General features: G+C 55.5%; 1 protein-coding gene across 2 annotated transcripts in view; it reads right to left on the bottom strand.

The window, feature by feature from the left end:
• The window catches only part of PKD1L1 (polycystin 1 like 1, transient receptor potential channel interacting), a 133,523-nt gene that overhangs the window by 82,522 nt on the left and 31,909 nt on the right, over nucleotides 1–19,092 (bottom strand). For both annotated transcript variants that reach the window (XM_078442613.2, XM_078442612.2), the window contains 9 exons: nucleotides 16,267–16,440; nucleotides 14,265–14,384; nucleotides 13,674–13,842; nucleotides 12,697–12,936; nucleotides 12,006–12,138; nucleotides 9,704–9,910; nucleotides 5,966–6,147; nucleotides 3,434–3,655; nucleotides 1,192–1,352 (listed from right to left, as the gene is read on the bottom strand). In XM_078442613.2, coding sequence (XP_078298739.2) covers nucleotides 1,192–1,352; nucleotides 3,434–3,655; nucleotides 5,966–6,147; nucleotides 9,704–9,910; nucleotides 12,006–12,138; nucleotides 12,697–12,936; nucleotides 13,674–13,842; nucleotides 14,265–14,384; nucleotides 16,267–16,440 — 1,608 coding nt within the window. The remainder of the gene's footprint in view (nucleotides 1–1,191; nucleotides 1,353–3,433; nucleotides 3,656–5,965; nucleotides 6,148–9,703; nucleotides 9,911–12,005; nucleotides 12,139–12,696; nucleotides 12,937–13,673; nucleotides 13,843–14,264; nucleotides 14,385–16,266; nucleotides 16,441–19,092) is intronic.

Genomic DNA, 19,092 nt, shown 5'->3' on the forward strand with positions numbered 1-19,092 from the left:
AGCAGAAAAGCTATGCGGTTCAAGGTTTACGTGCTGTTGTAACAGACCCAATGCAAATCTGAAAAGGACACGTATGAGAAAATTAGCGGAGCCTGGTTTTCACCGGAGGCAGGCAGTCCGGCTCCTGAGAAGCAGACGCATGGAAGCAGGCCACCAATTTGTCCACGTGTCCCCCTCGGGACCCCGCCTGGCACGGGTCGTCCACGCATGTTTGAGACAATGCGGCCACGTGGACTCTCTCCCGACCCTCGCTCACCTGTCAGCGTCTCGGGTCACAGTTCTAACAAGTGCTAGGATAATTTACGAGAAAGGACGAACTCCAAATAAAGAAACATTTCTGAAGACGTAAAAGACGACGTGTCACGGTGGCCAGCTTTTAAGTGCTGCCGTGACACAGCAAGATTCTGTGACAACAAAGACAAGGGATAATCCCCGGCTCTGCTGCAAGATCAACTACCGGGGTCTGTGCCCCAGGTTCCTCTAGTGCGTTCCCCACGGGCTTTGCCTCAGAAACGGTCAACTATCTCGGGGTGTGGGAATGGCTCCGCTGTGAAGAAGTGCACATTGCCCGAGTCTCCATGTCCCTCCAGCTGTGAGGGCAGCCGGGCTCCGAGCTCCGTGTAGGGAAGCTGCGTGCGGCCCCACCAAACGGATCCAAAAGAAGTTAAGTGTGGGTCTCTGAGGGCTTGGCACAAGCTTCTGTCATAGGAACAGCCGCGCGCAGCTCAGAAATAAAAGCCCTTCTGTTTGCCATTCACCACCATCTCTCTGATCACGGATACCACTGGTGGGAACCCATGTCCCTCGTGGTTCAAACCCAGCGGCCACGGCACCCGCAGGCCACCTCCCACCCCAGAGTGGGCGTGTTCTCCCGGGATCCCACGTACCCTCACCACCATCCTGGCAGCGCCCGGACCCACCTTCCCCACCCAAGAGAGCCAGGTCTTGGAGAAGCCCCTCTGGGCACGGGGAGCAGAGCTGGGGCGAGACCTGGCCCCGAGGACGGCAAGACCTGGGAGGGACGGGGGCAAGGCATCCCCAAGGGCATAAAGGAGAGGGGCTGGGGGACATGGTCAGCGACAGGCAGGACCAGGGACGCCAGCCCAGACGAGGCAGAGTCTGCACGCCGTTAGAGATCTGTGAATCCCCGCGTCCTGCCCCGCTTAACACACGAAGGGGCAGTGATCTCACCTTCCACACTAGTCCCTTCTGTTGCGTTGACCAGGAAGAGGTCCCAGGAGTAGGACAGCCGGGACACTTGGCCACAGACTTCGCACTCAGCCTGAAGACAAAGTTCCTCATTCCAGTTAACAAAGACGTCTCTAAAGTTGACCCAGGAGATGTGGACGAATCTGTGACGTGCAGACCAGGTTGGAGGTTTTAGGGAAAGGACTGGGTGCTTCTGTGGTCTTGTTCAGCCACGTTAAGAGGGTGTCTGTGTCACGGCCAACGGGACTGAGCACCTCCAGGGTGGCTGAGCCCTCACCCAGCTCCACCCATGTGGGCCAGATCCCAGGAGGCAAACACACTGAGCTCAGAGAGGGTGTGCAATTCCTCCAGGTCACACAGCTCAGGACAGAGCCAGGACGGCACTCTGGCCACTCTCTCCGCAGGAGGGATGCCCCCTGAGTGTTCTCTTCACCTTGGGGCTCCGCCCCCAGTGGCTGAGGACATTCTGCATTCTCACACGGCCTCGGGTGCTCCAGGGGACACTGCATCCATGCCCTTAGCCTCGCTCCCTGCAGTCTGCTGGGCCCCACACGTGAAACCCCACCCAATCTCTCAGGCCTGCAGCCCCGTGGCCCCCCGAATTCCTTCCCCAGGCTCCTTTGCTGACCAGCACTCGCCAACACATGCCCTGAGGAACGCAGTTCCTTAGGCGGTATGGGTGGTCAGGGTTTGCCGCCACGGGCCTGATTCGATGGGTTTCTGTCCTGTGGGACTCAGGGGCCTCGGCAGGCCAAGGTAGAGAGACCCCCCCCACCAACCTCCTGGAGCATGTGTGCGGTGCAGGTGTTCCCCCCGTGTCAGACCGCGGCCCCCCCCAGCACAGGAGGTCCGGGTGGAGGGAGCACAGCACACGGGGCCACGCAGGCTCCTCGAGGGGCCTCAGGCCAGGCTGTCCCTATGTGTGCACGTACGTGTGTCTGCGTGTAAGTGGTCACGCCTCTCTCCACGCACCACGTGCGCGTGCCTGTTGGGTAGGGACGGGCCAGACGCGGGAGGCCCGTCTGGCCCCGGACCTCGCAGAGACAGGGTCCACAGGGGCCCAGATAATGCCTGACAGGACTGATAGACATCCACCTTTAGAACATGGTGAGTATCTTCAAATAAATTCTTTATCTTATGAGTAACAGAATTATATGGTACATTGTATTTTTTTAAAAAGGGCCTAATTTATTAGTATAATTATTTAAATGATGGCCCAAGGCTTGTAGCCCTGTACTGGCATTCCTTCACTTAAAAAAAATTTTTTTTAAGTAGGCTCCACACCCAGTGTGGGGCTTGAACTCACGACCCGGAGATCAAGAGTCACATGCTCCACTGACTGAGCCAGCAGGGCACCTCCATTCCTTCACCTTTAACACACATCACGACTCAAAACCGATGCAGGCAGTCTGGGTCTGTATGGACCTTGGAGAAGTGTCCACTCTGTCTGCTGAGACTTGTTTCTCATGGCTTCAAACCTGAACCCCTGGCGGGGGGGGGGGGGGGGGGCTCCATCACGGTGGTCTGCCCGACCTTGGTACCACAGCTCACGTCCTCTCCTTTGCATTGGTCCTGCCAGGCACGGCCAATTTGCTTCCTCCTCCAGGAAGCCTTCCAGAACCAGCTACCCACACTTCTAACTACACGTGTTTTCAACATGACGACGGCAACTGCCTAGACCCGTTGCAGGGTCCGTGTACGGAAGCGGTCCTGCTCGCCTGAGTCCTTCCGGACATCCCCCTTGCCCCCAGCCCGCTCCTTGGGACCTAGGTCCCCAGGGGAAGTCTGAAGCAGCAGCAGGGCACACCAGCCTGCATGGTGCTGGCGCTGAGTGGGGCCCTCACTCAGGTGCTAGTCTGGCCTCTGTGGTCACAGTATTTCTCTGCTCCTTCCACCTGCACCGCCTCCACGCTGCCATCTGGCCCAGCTCGGCGACGCCTGGAAGGCCCTGGGCAGAGGCCCTGAGATGCCTTAGCCCTTTCCAGGCTTGGCCTCAGGCCCCGGACACAGGAGCCCTCCCACTTGGAGCCCCCAGGTGCCAGCATGAGCCCAGCAGGCTCTGCCCTGGGGCCAGAGGACCGCGGATTCCCCCAGCCCTCCCTGGTCAGCCCCTTTCTCCTGTGGGCCCGGCTCCTGCATGCAGTGGCTCCCACACCCATAGGGCAGAGCACGGAAGGGTGCACCCCTTGGATCCGCAGTGCAGGGAGCACAGGACAGGACGCACCTGAGTGCCGAGTCAGGGCGAGGGGACAGGAACACCTGTGCCTCTGAAGAGTTCCGGCCACCGCTGGACACCATCAGTGTCACGAGAAACTGGTCATAGCTGTTGCTCAGAGAGTCCGCAGGAAAGGAAAGGGTGGGAGCCCCAGCGTCCAGGCTGTGTGGAGAGGAGGCGGAGAAGCAGGGGTGCCCAGGGGCGCTGGCTGCGGTGCACTTCCAGTGATACCTGCGGGACGCCACCATGGGGCTGAATGCACCTGCTCTGGCCTGTCAGGTGACCACCCTGGGGTCACTCAGTGGGCTTTCCTGGGGCCCCAGGGGAGCAGCTGGGCAGGGAGCTGTGAGGTTGCGCTTATGCTCTGAGGCAGGGAGGGTGGGGGTGTCCAAAGCGGGAGCAGTACCGCCAGGTACCCACCTGGCTTCCTGGGCCAGGACATGAGCACCAGGCACGCTCAGTCCTCTGTACTTGCGACAGTCAGGAAGACAGCCCCAACCCCTGCCTGGGGCAGGTCCTGCCCGGGGGTGGGGGGAGGGGCAGGGACACATGGAGACAAGCAGCGCCCCCCAGGGAGGTGCCGGCCCTGCAGCCGCAGGCTCCCCCCCCCCCCCGCAGCACCCCCAAATCTGCACTCCTGCTCATACCTTCAAGGTCACTTCCCTCTCTTGGCTGCAGGTAAGCTGGACCCGGACACCCATCCTAACCCTCCCTGTATCCAGAGCCTGTCCAGCTCAGGCCCTTGTGGGAGCGACCCTCCCCGGGGCTCGGCGGGAACAATCCCCGTTCCCAGGGGGAGACTCAGCCCGTCTCAGCAAACACACACACTGAGCCCTTGCTTCTGGGTGCCACGTGGGGCTGTCGGGAGGGCACAGCGTGACCAAGACCCCGCTGTGTCCTGAGGCCATGGTGCAGGAGGTACACAGCCAGCTGCGTGCTTTGTCCAGAGTGCGTACACATCACCGGCAAGTGAAGGGGCCACCTCTGGCCTCCGCCAAAGCCCATACTTGGACGCAGCAAATGTCTACGCTGGTTATTCACGAACACTCACTGAGGCCCTGCTGGGCGCCAGGCACAGGGGATATGCCAAACCGCAGCCCTGCCCTTCTGGAGGGACTGTTCCAGAGGGAACAGACTGCTGACAGTGACAGCCGGTGAGCGGATATCCGATGTCACGGGGACAAGGCACAGAGTCGGGATGGGACCGTCGTTGCTTCAGATGGGGCCCTCAGAAGCCCCCCGGGTATGTGGTATCTGAGCGCAGACGGAAGGAAGTGGGGTGGGGACAGTCCAGGAGTCAGCTGAGGGAAGATGCGGGAGGCACCCCCACCGCCCCAGTGCTGAGGGCAGGGGGGGAGCATGGAGCAGGAAGAGGACTCGGGGGACAGGTGGCCATAGGCCTGGGGCACGGGGAGTGCTCGGGCAGCGCTGCAGACTTTGGGGCAGGGCTTTGCGAGCTGCGTCCAGCTGCTCCGAGAAGCAGGGCCTGACGGTGGGCAGGGGACAGCCGGGCACCGGTGAGGACGCCCTGTGGGAGGAAGCCGGATGCGGCCCTCACGGCGGACGGGGCCAATGAGTCTTCCTGACAGACCGGCCACAAAGGGGGAGAAGAGCAGCCGCGGCCACTGAAGGCTTTGGCCTCGGTAACAGGAAGGACCTTCCATCAGCAGACGGAAAGGCCGCAGAGGGCCCGACGGGCGAGGACACAGCCAGCCGGGAGTCCAACGGTGGTCTGGGTGGGGGCTGCACGGACGGTGTCTGTGGAGGGTGCAGCTCGGGGGGAGCGGGGTGCGGACGGTGTCCACATCAGGAAACTGGGTGAGGCCACCAGGGAAGGTGTGTGGACGGTCAAGGGCACCAGGCTTGAGCCGGGGCCTCTAACATTAAGGGATGCGCGAGACTCTGAGATCAAGCTCCCTGAACACCAAAGCAAGAACTTTAGTAATGAAATAACTTATTTGTTAAGGACGGACTGTTTGTGTGAGGTGTGAGCGGGGCCTCGGGAGAGGATTAGATCATGAAGGGGGGGGGCACGAAAAGACTGGCGTGCCTATAACATGGTCCCCAGGGAGCCCTGGACCCCTTCAACCCTGTGAGGACACAGTGAGGGCGCCAGCTCCGAAAGAGGAAGCAGGTCCCCCCTGGACACGGAGCCAGCTGGCACCCCGGTCCTGGCCTTCCAGCGCCCAGAGGGGACAGAAGGAAATGTGTGGTTTATGGACGACGCAGGCCGGGGTGGTTTGTTACAGCAGCCGGAACGGATTGAGGCAGTATTTCAACTTCCATTTTCTAAAACACCAACTCACAAAGCTGCTCATGTGTTTAGTTCCACACCTTCCCCAAATCCCTTACGTTACGATCCCGAGTGAAACGTCAGTTCAACTAACAAGAGTGGAGGCACTTAAGTTGTTTGAATGACGAGGCAGGATTTACGGCCACCTCTCCCAACGTTTCTGGGCCTGGGTTTGGAGAAGGCGATGGGTGGGGGGAGGGGAGGGAGGCTGTGCCCAGCCCAGATGGTCACACAGCCGCCGGGCTCACCTGAGAACGGCTCCAGGACTGTCTGGGTCATAGGACTGGGATCCCCTGAGGACAATGATGGACGAGGGGGCTCTGGAGATGAACAGGTGCGTGCCCTCCGAGATGACGCTCACGGGGGCCCGGGCTCGCACCTCCACCCCCACACGGTAGCTGCTGTGCACGACGCTGCCTTCCACCTGAACCTGGAACACCGCCGACAAGGGGGCATCACCCGGGGGACTGGGCAGGATGACCTCCGGGGTGGACGCTCCTCTGACTCTGGAAGGAAACTGGGGCATCTAAATGCGCCGCTGGCTCCAACAGCGGCTCCGAGCGCTGCACCAAGAGGGTCTGTTATTTCCAACCCCAGCCAGTCACCTTCGCCAGGCAAACAGCCTACTGTGTGCCCGGTGGAAGCAGAGTGGCTGAAGCCGGTGAGGATGGGGGCATTCGCTCACCGCATCTGGAGGGCACACGGAGCTGGGGACAGAGCAACACCGTCAGTAACATGGCCCTGTCTGCTCACAGTCCAGATGCCAAACCTACTCCACAGACAGGGAGTCTGTCCATCTGTCCGTGGTCTTGGACGGCACTGGAGACTTCCTTCAAACTACATTTCTACCCCCATGTGATCGATGCTCTTGAAGCAAATAAATGAACTTTGAGACAAATACTCTTCAACTCAAGAATATGGAACAGTTTATGAAGAAGGCATTTGCAAGGGTTCTTTTAGAAGTTTGATGCAACTTTAAAAACAAATAGAGCCTAACACCCGCTGTTCTTTTCACGGGTCCTGGCTGGGTCCTCCGTGACTTTCTCCAAAAACGTACCCACGATCGCTGCTGGCGGTTCTCCCGAGAGCGGGCCTGAGGGCGATGCACCGTCTCTGATTACACTCCAATCTGCCTGCCCAGCTCCTCCCGCCCAAGAAGCCAACAGGAACGTCCAGAGACGGGGACCCCGTCCCCCAGGGTGGGGGAACCCGTCAGGACAGTGATGGCAGGAGGTCTGGACATCTGAGGGAGTGGCCCCCGAAGGCGAAGTGATGACATGAGCTCGGATCTCAGCAAAAGCATCTTCTCAAGTCGGGTCGCCACGACTCGGACAAAGATACATCCGTAGCCCACTCAACGCCAATGACACAGCTGATGAGTGAGTGTGCCAACCAGCGGAGCCATTGAGCGCCGAGGCGTGGACCGCAACCATGACCCTTCCCACATGGGCAGGCGAGGGCACCTGTGACCCCACTGTCCGGATCTCGGGGAAAAGGGACTCTCAAGTGCTGGATGCATGAAGTTACCAGCATTGGGCCTCATCAAGCATTTCGCTGCCCATCTTTGTGCACCTTATCCAACGGCACACACTAGCTCAGAGCTGCAGGATGGAAAGGGAACCCATGGCCACACGGCCCTGTCCGCTTCTCTTTTTGCCAGGTCACAGAGCACTGACTCGTGACCTTACACAGTATGAACCAGCCTCTGCATGAATGGCTGTTTCTAACCACACTGACAATGGTACTTGTAATCTGCAGGGTTCGGAGCCACACCACAGGGAGATGGGCATCCGTGCCAGGCCTCTCGGGCAGGGGGCCAGACCGCCTGTCTTGGGAATTCTCCTCCACCCCATTCGTGCCCAGCTGGAACACGGGGTGGTTAGGCTGGTCACACGGTCCACACCATGACCGCACTGGGTCTGCTCTGGGCCACGTCTGTCTAGCTGAAATCTGCCCTTTTGGCAGTCACTTCCCCAAGAACCTCAGTGACAAGGAGACCCCCAAGACTGGTCACAGAACAGGAACGCCTGCTTGGTCTTGTCAATGTGATGACGGACAGTAAAGATTTTAAGCCACGTTAAACCAAGAAAAAATATAGACCGTTTCAGGAACAAATGATTTCGAGAATATAATGGGGGTGCCTTGGGTGGCTCAGTCGGTTGAGTTGACTTTGGCTCAGGTTGTGATCTCGTGGTTCAGTTCAGGAGTTCGAGCCCCGTGTCAGGCTCTGTGCTGACAGCTCAGAGCCTGCAGCCTGTTTCAGATTCTGTGTCTCCCTCTCTCTCTCTGCCCCCTCCCCTGCTTGTGCTCTGTCTCTCAAAAATAAACAAACATTAAAAAAAAAACATTAAAAAAATAAAATAATAACTGGGGCACCTGGATGGCTCAGTCAGTTAAGCATCCCACTTTGGCTCAGGTCATGATCTCACGCCTCATGGGATTAATCCCCATATCAGGCTCTGTGCTGACAGCTCAGAGTCTGGAGCCCGCTTTGGATTTTGTGTCTCCCTCTCTCTCTGCCCTCCCCTACTTGTGCTCTGCCTCTCTCTCTCTCAAAAATAAACATTTAAAAACAGGGAGTATTACTAATAAAACATTTCTACTATTTAAAAATTAACAGATCCTTATGATGCTTATTATAGACATACCAAACCTTGTCTCGTTTTCAGGCTCCTTCACCTGTTCCATTCCCAAAACAAAAGGGCTGCCTGCTGGGGCTCCTCCCTCCTGCTCCTGTCCTCGCTGCTCAGAAAGTGTCCCAAATGGACACTCTGCTCTCCTGAGGGAAATGGGGAGCAGTCTCACTGTCCTCCATGCACTCGGTCTTAACCTTTGCGTTTTCCATTTCACTTGTGCGAGTAATCACGAGGGTAGGTGAACCCTCGTGGGTTTTACTGGCCGTAAACCCACCTGCAGTCACCTGTTCTGCCTTTCTGCCCACGGCCACTGTGCCATTTCAGCCTCCCCTTGCCTCTGAGTTCACCATTAGAGCACTCCAGAGTGATGGAATGTTCCAGAGAGTATTCAGTAGTGAAGTCCCATCCTTCAGTCTACTCCCAACTCTTCCCTAATTAATACTTCTGAAGTAAAGTGTGGTTCCCACTCCACTGCCTCTGACCCTTCCTGTGGCCTTCGTCTGCAACGGTGCTACTGTGGCCGTCACCCGGCCCTTGGGGAGGGGTCCAGGGCACGGTGGGATGAGCACAGATGTGGCAAGGAAGCAACTGGAAATCCTGATCGCGGTGTAATGCTGCTGAGACACGCAAGCACATGTCACTGCTCCCAGTGTGTGTGCTGGTGTCCCCAGGGACCTGAGGGACCCACGCTGGTCACCACGCATAGGGCAGACCCTCATGTCCCAGATGAAGGAACAAAGCCCCCTCCCTATGGAGCTGGGGCGGCACCGGTGGTCTCCAGTCCAGCCTTTACACCTGCCAGGCAGACCCCAGACCCCTCACCAGGTCTGTTCCCCACTTGCCCTGCCAGCCTGTGCCCCCTCGCGAGCCCTAGTCTCCTTCAGGGTCTTGGCCCCGGCTGCTGCCTCCCACGTCCTGTGCCCCATGAAGCCAACTCTCCTAGAAGAGACCACGACCTACTGTCACCATTTTTCCAGCCAAACGCAGCAAATGTCAGCACCAGCCTGGTCACCAGGGTCCCCTGGTGGCCATGCTCTCTGACTAACATGCCCTCCCTTCCCAGGCAGCGGGCCCCTTGATGACACAAATACACCTTTAACATCCCGGGACTACCTTGGTGACATGGTCAAAGCAGGTGAACAGGAAGCTTTTGCTAAACAAATAAGGAGATTTTCACGATTACTCTGTCCGCATTTGGACATAAAATGTGTTAAAGGAATCAAGCACTTCTCGAGATCCCAGCCACACCTGTTGTGACAGCCCTCTTTTTCTTGGACAGAGCAGGCTGGGGTAACAGAGGCTGGGGTCCTGTTCGGAGGCTGGTGGAAAGCACGCTGGCCAGTCACCCACCTTGGCAAGAGCGGTGTAGTTCCCAGGCTGTAGGAAGTAGCCGGGGACAGTGAGGGTCTGCCCGTGAGTGCTGACAGCAGGGGGCAGGGGCACCCGTGCCCCCTCAGAGTTCCAGAAGGTCCAGGTGTAGGAGAGGCCTTGGGAGATGTCACAGAGGATCGCAGACTCAAACGTCACACCCAGGTTCACGGGCTGAGATCTCCACACCTGCGGGTTAAAGAGAAAAGAGCTCGAAAGGTCCATTATGCCTGACGCCACAGAGAAGCGTCAAAACTTACTCTCAACATCGGGCACCAGTGACCCTCTTGCATAATCACAGGATGGGCCCCTTATAGCTGGAATACAAAACACTGAAACAAATACACATTCCTCCTGCAGACAAAATCATGAGTCAATATACAAAAACAAGAAAGAATATGTGAATATTTATACTTATATACCCATGAGAGGAAAAATCCTTCTAAGATTAATGGGAAAATATGAAAGGGAAAAGGTGAATAGATCTGATTCCATAGAAATTTAAACTTCTGAACAGTCAAGTATAGTTTCAAAAAGATATCCACATAGAAAAGAAACACACGGGTAAAATACATGAAAGTTAGTATTATTTAAAACTTTTTTATGTTTATTTATTTTTGAGAGAGACACAGTGACAGAGTGTGAATGGGGGAGGGACAGAGAGAGAGGGAGGTACAGAATCTGAAGCAGGCTCCAGGCTCCGAGCTCCAAGCTGTCAGCACAGAGCCGGGGACGGGGCTCGAACCCACAAACTGCGAGATCAAGGCCTGAGCTGAAGTTGGACACTTAACCACTGAGCCCCCCAGGCGCCCCAGTATTGTTAAAAATCAAGAAATATTAGGGGTGCCTGGTGGCTCAGTGGGTTAAGCGTTTGTTTTCTCATCTTAGCCCAGGTCATGATCTCACAGCTCGTGAGTTCGAGCCCTGCGTCAGGCTCTGAGCTGACAGTGAGGGGCCTGCTTGGGATTTTCTTTCTCCCTCTCTCCCTCTTTGCCCCTCCCCCACATGTGTACACTCTGTCTCTCTCTAAAACAAATTTAAAAAGAAAGAAACTGGTATTTATTAAAATTGGAATGTGACTTTTGACGTTAAGTGTGTCCAGTGACAGTGGCATTCTCCTGATGCATTTCAGATGATTTCCCGTTTTTCTTTACACTCTTAGAAAATGTGTATGAGACAAAAAAACTATGAAGAAAAAACGGACTCGTCAATGTTGTTTTATTTTAAAAATGAAAAAAACTTGAGTACTCTTTTTTGTGGAAAACAACCCCAGGAGGTGCCTGGCTGGCTCAGTCAGTAGAATGTGCCACTCTTGATCTCAGGGTTGTGAGTTCGAGCCCTCGCTGGGTGTAGAGCTTACTTAGAAAACAAAAAAAGAAGAGAACCCCAGATCACACAGCCAATACACAGTTTGAGCCACATGGCGTGGAGTCAACTCAACCATGTTTAACCAGGGAAAAACCCCATTTGGTGGCTCAACCCAAGAGCAGAGTCAGGATTTAAGCGCAGACCCCTCTCCCCTGATTCCAGGGGGACCCATGCTCCTCATGGCCATGTTAGGGGTCCCCCCTGACCTTCTGTCCGTCTCCCCGACCCAGAGAGCCCACTGCCCGTGCAGACTGATGACCTTGTAGGCACATGCTGGCCTCATGGGGGCATGGGTCTCACTTGTAAGGGACCGTCACTGTCCCACAGGGCCCACATGGCCAGGAACCACCCGGGCCTTGCCCGAGGGACTGTGTGCCCCCCGATCCCCACTGCCTCATCTGGGGTAGGAGGTCCCCAACCCAAGACCCCGGTCAGCAGCCCATCAACGGCCTCTGATGCCGGAAAACCACGGGACAAATTCGGGCAAATGCAGCCGAGTCCCAGGCTTTCACTCCATGTGTCACTGGACACTTCTGCCCTGAAAGGGAAAATCCGCTCCACACGAGAGGCCTCAAAGGAAAAAAAGGAATAAAAAGTGGCCCTACTTTTCCTAACCCGTAGTAGGCGCTCAGGAAAGGGCTGGCTGACACCGTGTGTACCCAAACGTCCCCTTCTCCTGACAACACTTCTGTGCTTTGCACCAGCAATTTCTGGAAAGCTTCTCAGAGCCGGTGGCTCTGAGCACCAGAGGAAGGGGGGAGAACGAAGGCCCAATCAGCCCAGAAGGAGGACCCCTGGGCCTGGCTCTCAGCGCTCAGAGGCCCTCAGAAGTGCCCCCTTGCGTCCGGCACGGAGGGCTGGTGGCACAGAGCCTCCCTTTACTGCCCCAAGTGCCGTCGTTCCAGTCCAGCCCTACCTGCACCTTCCCCGGCCCCATGTTCTTCACCGGGGGCGGCTGGCAGGGCTCACGCACGATGAAAAGTTGCTTTCTCAGGGAGGCAGTGCTGACGTCGTTGAAGGCGAGGACCTGGACAGTAAACTCCCCTTCCCTGGAAGGGCCACAACGCACAGGAATGAAGAGACTGAGCCCATCCGTCTGTTCCTCCTCCTCCGGGACACCCTCCATCGGAGTGAGTGTAGGACTCTGAGCCGGGAGGCTCAGACCCGGACCCGGGTGGCCCACGCCTCGTCTACTCCTAACCTTGAACGTGGCTTCCCGTGGGCACATCCACCTCCCCAGGCAGGCCTGACTGTGCATGGATCTCCAGAATGCCTCACGCCAGGTAAACAGTGGGTGCTCAATAAATACCGAATGAAAGGACACAGCCCAAGCACCTCAGGATGACAGAGAGGCCCTTCGCAGTCTTCTGAGCCCCTTCTACCCGCGTCGGGCCCCCACCACTCGTCCCACTGCCCTCTCCGTGCCTCCTGGGGCTCAGAACGTCCGTCTTCCTCCTGCCGTCCCCAGACCGGGAGCTCCCGGGGAGCAGCTGGGTTTACATGTCACTCTTCAGTATCTGCCAATGGCATGCGCTGTGGGGTCGGTTAGGAGACCCTTATGTGCCGGCCGCCGCGTGCAGGGCCCTGCCTGCACCTGAGCCCCTCACCTGCTGTAGCTGTGGCTGGCAGAGCTGCCCCCCAGGCCCACGGCGCCGTCCCCAAAGTCCCATAGGAAAGCGACATCGCTGCCGAAGTTGAGTCTGCACTCAAAGGTCACGCTGGTGTTGAGCAGAGCCGAGGATGGGGACGCAAGCCGATTGGCGACGATTCTCCTCTGCGCCCTGATGCGGTGGGGCTCCGAGGCCACCCTGCCCAGCCTGCTGGAAGCCTGCACCGTCACGCTGTACCTGGGGTGGGGGGGGGGGGGTGGTGGGGACCGAGGAGGGGGCAGGTAGGGTAGGGGGAGACAGGAACAGGTCAGGAACAGAGAACCCCGCCTCACTGCCCGAGAAAGGTGGGGGTGGGCACGGTCCTCCACAGGGCTTTCCCACTTACTAGGGGGCCACCCCTCGGTCATTAGGTCAGTCACCTCCAGAGTCAGGGGGGGAGGGTCAAGCACTGGGACCCCTCCTTGGAGGGGGAATTTACCCAGGTGGGGGAGATGGGATCTGAACCCAGGAAAGTTTGGTTCCAAAGCCCCACACATGCCCCTGGTGCAAGCGGGAAGGAAGGAGCCTCTTCTTTAAATTCACATTTGAGGGGCGCCTGGGGGCCCAGTCAGTTCAGCGTCCAAGCCTCTGACTTCGGCTCAGGTCATGATCTCACAGCTCATGGGATTGAGCCCTGAATCGGGCTCTGTGCTGATAGCTCAGAGCCTGCTTAGAATTCTCTCTCTCTCTCTCTCTCTCTCTCTCTCTTTCAGTCTCTGCCCCTCTCCCGCTCACACTCTCTCTCAAAATAAATACACTTAAAGAAATCAAAGTTAAAAAATGAAAAAATAAACAAATGTACATTTGAAGTCCCATTTGCGGATGCACCAGCGGCACTAAGTGTGAATGTAGCTCGAGGTCGTGGCGGGGAGATCTGTACACTGAGCTACGGCCACACTGCCAGCAGCCACCCCTCGTGATGCCCATTTACTGACCACTGGGGGATGCGGAGTCTTTTCCTAATGCTCCTGGAAGTTGTCCTCACGGGTGGGCCTTCTCCGAAATACCACAGGAACTCCAGGGGGACCGTCTCCTTGGTCACAGCCAGAAAGGTGATGTCGGTGTCGGTGGCAAACACGGTTCCGTTAGTGTAGACAGAGACGGCTGTGTACGTGAGGGAGGTACAGATGCTTCGGGCCATCCAGGGACCCCAGCCTCCTCACCTCCCACACAGTCGGGCAGGAAGGCAGGATCCTGAGCCCGCTGACACACAGGCGGCCCCAGTGCAAAGGCCAGCAAAGTCCTAAAGTGACGGGGCGATTCCCTGTGAAATCTCCTGGAAAGCATCTGGTACGGGGTCAGGGGCTCCCAGAGGATTCTGCACCATAACCCACCCTGTACCTTCAGGCTGAAGCCTCGAGGTAGGTGGTTTCTAGAAAGCCCTACAACAAACTACAAGGAAACACAGAGCTAGTTCAAGGGCAAAAGAAAATCTCAGCAGAGCTAATCATGGAAACTGGCATTGCCCGGGGCCCTCGGTGATCCCGACTGACTCTGACAAGTCTAGAATCAGAAAGGGAACATACGCTGCATCTGGAACCGAACAGTCACGGGTTTCCACGCCTGGCCGCCGCCCGCTGGTGTCCGAGAAGTGAAGGACACGTTCCACGAGGGCCCAGTTGGAAAACGATGTGTGACGACAGTGCCTACGCGGGAAAACATAAAACAGAAAACGTGGTGACGATCTTAAAAATCCACTCCTCTGTCTCAAGCAACAGATGGTCCCCAGTTTCCATTTTTTACTCTCTCTCTCTGAATCCCAGTGGATTTCAAAATTCTGAAGCCCGAGGTTTGGAATCAGACAAGCCTGTGGAACGTGAACCCTGTCACAAAATGTTTTTCGTGGGAATCCTGTGTTTTCTCTTCTCCCCCAGGAACTGGCTGGTGTGGCAGTAACTGTTAATTCCTTTGCTGGATGGCCTCGTCTTTAAAGGGCCTCCCCGGTGCGCACCAAGGAGTGTCTTACTTCACAAGGGCTCCTAACAGGGTCAGGCGGGGGCAAGCTTTTAACCCCTCGGACACGCAATGCAAAGGGCTGCACACACATGATATGTGCACGCGCGCGTGTGTGCGTGTACGGGGAGGGCAGGCACCGCACATGGTGTCAGGGTCCAGAGCAGGACCATCACGTCTGGGCACACTGGTCTGCTGGGACAGGAGAGGAGACGGGTCTTTGTTCTCAGGGACTGGTGTTCTGTGCAGCTCTTCTCTTCACGGAGACAAAATCCTCTTTTATAACAACGGTAACGTGCAGTGGGTATTTTGTTCTTCATCAATGCTCTAGAATATTTTTTTAACGTTTATTTATTTTTGAGAGGCAGAGCGTGAGCAGGGTGGGGGCAGAGAGAGAGGAGACACAGAATCTGAAACGGGCTCCAGGCTCTGCACGGACAGCAGCGAGCCTGACATGAGGCTCAAACTCGTGAACCGTGAGGTCATGACCTGAGCCGAAGTCGGACGTTCAACTGACTGAGCCACCCAGGTGCCCCAGTGTTTTAGAATTTCTGAAAAATAAATATCTCATGTCTAAGAGTGACAGCATCTCACTGACCACACCTACAACTCAGGACACAGTCACCAGCCGGGAAGAGGAACCACGACATACGAATCCGCACGAGACTACTCGGGTGGTCCATCTGTGCCGGGTCTCCCGATCCCAACTCCCAGTGCAGACCCCAAGGGCACAGACTAAAATCCCTCCTCCCTGTGTTTTGTGACATCCTGGACAGAGAGGCACTCACGGGGCTAAGTGTATAGAGAGTGTGCGGTCGGTGTGTAAGACCCCATGAGTATCATCCGGACACGTCCTTGCTGGCCTCTCCTTTTCCCTGCTTCCGGGAAACATAACCCATAATTCCATCCCCTGAGGCTGAGTATCTCCGACGGGTGCCCACACTCGCCCACGACTCTTCTTCCCACGTGTTGCTGATATTTGGCTGGGATCCTCCACTCCCACTCCACCGGCCTCCAAGCCGGGTCCCTTACAACACTGAGCGCCAAGGGAGCCCCCGCCAGCGGCCGTGGGCCCAATGTGAGCGAAGCAGGAGGAGAGCGCCTGGCACCCTGTGAGCATTCAGCCATCTGCAGCACCCGTCGGGCCTCCTCTCTGTGCGCGGACTCACTGCCACGCTGTCAGCCCCAAATGCTCTCCCCGCACCCGTTACCTCGCGGCAGACCCACTCCTCAAGGCCCATCGTGGACTGCTTAACCTGCAGGTGCACACGATCCCTCCCGAAACCTCCCAGGCCCTGGCTGTGCCCTTGGGGACGCAGCTCCGTGTCCTGGCTCCTGTTTTTCAGACGCAGACCTCCATGCGTTTACTAGACTGTGAATCCCGAGACAAGGACTCTGGACGCACCCCTCAGAGCACAGTACTGTGCAATCAGTGCTTGCTGAGCGAGGCGCAGTGAGGCAGGAGCGCGTGTCTGGATGGGAATGGCTATGCCCTGCACCGTACAACGCCAGCACAGAGGCTCGCCGCGTCCAGAGTGGAGGGCGGGAGGTTCAGACCCCGGGTGCAGCTCTTACCTTTCTGATCCGTGAGGGAGTCCGTGAGGACAAGAAGCCCGTCCTTGTGGATGCTGCTGGAGTTCATGGACACAGACACGGTCGCAGGGCCGATGTCCACATAATAGGGGCCAAGCTCCTTTTCAGTTCCACGGAACTCACTGTGAATAACTGCCTTGAGCATATAGACTCCTTCTGGAAAAAGGAAGAAGAATGACCACTAAATGAACCATTAAAAATATGTGCAACATCAAACCTGCATGGAAGGGCAGTGACGGTGATGACACTGGGAACCGACACAGCAGAGGCGACTTTCTCTTTCAGGAGGGCCACATCGTGGGCACGGGACATCATGCAGGCGGGCCACGTCGTGGGCATGGGACACTCCACAGGGCCCTGTGTGGGTTTTAGTGCTCCGCTGTGGTGAAAGTCTTAATAATTTTCATTAACAAAGGGCTCTGCATTTGCATTTTGCCCTGGGCCCCGGGAGTTCTGCTGTGGTACACATTCACAAGGATGGAGACAGACCCTGGTCACCCCACCACTAGGCAAAACAATACAGTGGTTGTGAATATCACAAGCACAGACAAGCACACGCAGCACACAACTGCCCTCTAATGAAGTGGGGCAGGGGGGTGGCGCTGAGCTGGCTGGCAGGCGGGAGACCACTGAGCACATAAAACACTCTACAAAAGTTAAGACGGGGAGCCCCTGGGTGGCTCGGTCAGTTGAGTATCCGACTCTTGCTGTCAGCTCAGGTCATGATCTCACCGTTCATGAGTTCGAGCCCCGCATAGGGCTCTGTGCTGACGGCTCGGAGCCTGCTTGGGATTCTCCCTCTCTCTCTCTCTGCCCCTCCCCCACTCCCACTGTCTCTCCAAATAAATAAATATGTATTTGTTTAATCTTTCCGGGGGCACTTGCGTGACTCAGTCAGCAGAGCGTCCGACTTCAAATCAGATCATGATCTTCCCATTTGTGGGTTCAAGCCCCACTTTGGGCTCCCTGCTGTCAGCACAGAGCCTGCTTCAGATCCTCTGTCCCACTCTCTCTCTCTGTCCCTCCCCAACCTGTGCTCTCTTTTTCAAAATTAAACAATAAAAAAAATTTATTAAAAAAAAGCAGAAATTAATAAACTTAGGGGAGGAATGTAATTAATGAAATTCAAAGACTGGGCCTTTAAATAAACCAATGAAACTGTGCCTGACCCAGTCAAGGACGAGGAGAAAGCATAACCCAGAAATAAGACGCGGCAGAAGGAGACACCCATGAACACTGATGAAACGTAAGGAGCCGTTACCGCCCACTTGGCTCACTTCGTGCAAATACACGCGACAACCGGGGTTCAGTGGATGCTTTCCCAAGAAAATGTAACTTAAAAAAACTAACTGCAACAGAAATAGAAAACTTCAACAGTAAAAATAAACTCTTTCATTTATTTTTTTAAGTTGATTTATATATCCTGAGGGGGAGGGAGGGGCAGAGACAGAGAGACAGAGAGAGAGTCCCAAGCAGGCTCCATGCTGTCAGCGCAGAGCCCAACATGGGGCTGGATCCCATGAATGGTGAGATCATAACCTGAGCTGAAATCAAGAGTTGGATGCTCAACTGACTGAGCCACCCAGGAGCCCAAAAATAAAATCTTAAAAAAAAAAAAGAAAGGTTGCGGGGGATCGGGGGGTGCACCTGCTTGTCTCAGTCAGTGGAGCATGCAACCCTTGATCGCAGGATCATGAGTCTGGTCACCATGTTGGGTGTAGAGATTACGTAAAAATAAATTTTAATTAAAATTTTTTTTTATTTTTACATTTATTTATTTTTGAAAGACAGAGTGAGGCAGAGCGCAAGTGGAGGAGGGGCAGAGAGAGAAGGAGACACAGAATCTGAAACAGGCTCCAGGCTCTGAGCTGTCAGCACAGGGCCCGACACAGGGCTCGAACTCACGAACTGTGAGATCATGACCTGAGCTGAAGTCGGATGCTCAACTGACTGAGCCACCCAGGTGCTCCCGTAAAAATAAAATTTAAAAAAAACAGAAGAAGAAGAAAACATCTCAACAGATGAATTCCCACAGATAAAATAGAAGAAGGTGGCATAGAAGAAATGGAGGCAATTAACATCTATATGCGTGTGTATGTATCAGTCTCACAGAGTTATCAAAAATTCTCCAAAACAGAATAATGATTTCCAAAGCTATTTAAACCATTTCAAGACCAACAAAATAAAGAAAACCTCCACACAACATCGATACCCCAAATTCAAAACAACCACACAAAACTTAGTGACTACAGACGAGTCCCATGTCATTACCAGAGGAAGAAACATAACTAAAATGTCGGGAAACTGAATTCAGCAGCATGAAGAACAGTACCCCCAAATCCAGTGGGTTTTCCCTCCTAGGAATTCCAGGGTGATTCAGTATTAAGATGTTGGTTAGCGGCACCTGGGGGGGGCCCAGTCTGTTGAGCGTCCGACTTCGGCTCAGGTCATGATCTCACAGCTTGTGTGTCAGGCTCTGTGCTGACAGCTCGGAGCCACGAACCTGCTTCAGGTTCTGTGTCTCCCTCTCTCTCTCTCTCTCTCTGCCCCTCCCCTGCTCATGCTCTGTCTCTCTCTCTCTCTGTCAAAAATAAATAAACGTTAAAAACAATAAAAAATAGAAAGATGTTGGTTAATATTTACAGCTCTAAAGAGGCAGGAAAGAAATCATAAGATCAGCTCCACAGATATTGAAAAGGGTGTCACAAGTTGGATGACTCTTGATTTTATTTCATTTTTTTTTTAGTAGGCTCTAAGCCCAAAATGAGGCTTGAACTCACGACCCCATGATCAAGAGTCACATCCTCC

This window comes from Panthera onca, chromosome A2 (assembly GCF_046562875.1).
Source record: "Panthera onca isolate mPanOnc1 chromosome A2, mPanOnc1 haplotype 2, whole genome shotgun sequence".
NCBI lineage: Eukaryota > Metazoa > Chordata > Mammalia > Carnivora > Felidae > Panthera > Panthera onca.